At 43.7% G+C, this 1,778-nt stretch overlaps 1 protein-coding gene across 1 annotated transcript in view; it reads left to right on the top strand.

The window, feature by feature from the left end:
* Positions 1-151, top strand: part of HTR5A (5-hydroxytryptamine receptor 5A) — an 11,442-nt gene extending 11,291 nt beyond the window's left edge. Inside the window, exon 3 of the mRNA XM_007457179.1 lies at positions 20-151. Coding sequence (XP_007457241.1) covers positions 20-151 — 132 coding nt within the window. The remainder of the gene's footprint in view (positions 1-19) is intronic.
* Positions 152-1,778: the final 1,627 nt, after the last annotated feature.

Raw genomic sequence — 1,778 nt, 5'->3', positions numbered from 1 at the left:
CCCCCTGCGCTCCTGGGACATCCCCGCCACCTGGAAGAGCGTCTTCCTGTGGCTCGGCTACTCCAGCTCTTTCTTCAACCCCCTGATCTACACGGCCTTCAACAAGGACTACAACAGTGCCTTCAAGAACTTCGTCTCCAGGAACCAGTGACTGTGAGGCCGGCACAGGCAGGAAGTCTCCCCGAGCTCCATCTATTTCCCCATCCTCACCCGGCACCACCTGGAAGAGACAAGCCTTCAAGTTCCCCAGGGTGGTCCTCAGAGCTGAGCACCTCACTTCTGCACTCCGGGCAGGAACGCGAGTCTCCACAGGCAGTACTGGGGACCCCGTTGATCCAATTTATCTGCTATTCCTCACTCCTCACCGAACAGCCACGGACTTGGCCCACAAAGTGCCCTTTCTTTACAAAACCCACTCCAGCGTGCTTACTGTCCTGGTCCCAGGGAAGTCCAACCAGGCAGATGAGAGGGAGGAGATAAGTCCATATAGGCAGGTTGAGAACAGACAGGAAACAATGAATAAGAAGTCACAATGGGGACATCTGGGGAACAGGAAACCATAATTGCAAGTTTCCGGGAAGAGCCCCCATTTTGAGTATTCCATCCTACAGTTCTAGGAAGTATACCCTAATACTTACTGTGTGTGTCCCAATGTTTGGCCACAAAGGATTGTCTCCAGACATACTAAAGTACACAGCCGCACCTGCAAGACCAGGCAATACGGCTTTATGGCTTTCTTTATGACAACCACACACACACACACACACACACACACACACACACACACCCCAAACCTACTGAGGAGACAAATGTTCCAACTGGCGAGTTTATTCTAAAATGCAAGCCATCAACTTGGAACAGGAACTAAAAGTCAAATCAAATACCTCCTTCTACTTTAAAGCAACTGTTCACAACACAGAAATACCTACTAGCTCCGCAGAATCTGTCAAACTCTCTTATTTACTATGGGTTCCATTTGTGTGGAATTTATTCAAATGTTGCTGAACAAAGACTTTTATCCTCAGATCATGAAATTAGAGTAACACAACTGTCACGAAGTTGTTGAATGCTTAAATACAGTTTCGTAACCAAGGACTATGAAGGCATGTTCAGCAGACACGTGCACTGCAGGGAGATCGCTGATTAATTTGCTATAGCTGCTATTATTCATTGGTAGGTAAATACCTGCTGTGAGGCCAACACTGGTAACTAATGAGAAAGCAGAAAAATGGTAAAATGTGGTCTCAGTCCTCTGCAAATTAACACTTTTATATAGCCATGAGGCAAGACAAATGATGATGCAGTGTTTATATGATCTTACAAAACCCTAGCCATGATACAAAACTTTAAAAAGACCTTGGACAATAAAACTGCTTGTGGTCTGCTATGTCCCTGATTCTCTGAATGCATGGATTTAAAAATTATGTATTATAAGTCTTTGAATTATTACAACACATATAGATTATTATATGTATTATTTTGTACATACTAAGCTATATCAATTAAGATATTAAAAATAAGAAATTTATGTCCATCTGTGGTCTTGCTTTGAAGTTTAGTCTTGCATTTACTGCAAAGATGGCTTTTATTCAAAGAATGTGATCAGATAAGGAAATGTTACACCACTTGTGAAGTCTGATAGTGACTGACAGTGCTAAATGCAGATATCTTATCTACACATTGGAGCAAATTCCTTGAAGAATTTACTTGGAAAAATCCTTAGACTTGGGCTTCCCTGGTGGCACAGTGGTTGAGAGTCCGCCTGCCGATGCAGGGGA

Source organism: Lipotes vexillifer, unplaced genomic scaffold, assembly GCF_000442215.2.
Source record: "Lipotes vexillifer unplaced genomic scaffold, Lipotes_vexillifer_v1.1 scaffold944, whole genome shotgun sequence".
NCBI classification, from domain to species: domain Eukaryota; kingdom Metazoa; phylum Chordata; class Mammalia; order Artiodactyla; family Lipotidae; genus Lipotes; species Lipotes vexillifer.
The sequence above is the reverse complement of the archived record's forward strand: the minus strand, read 5'-3'. Positions and strand labels throughout refer to the sequence as shown.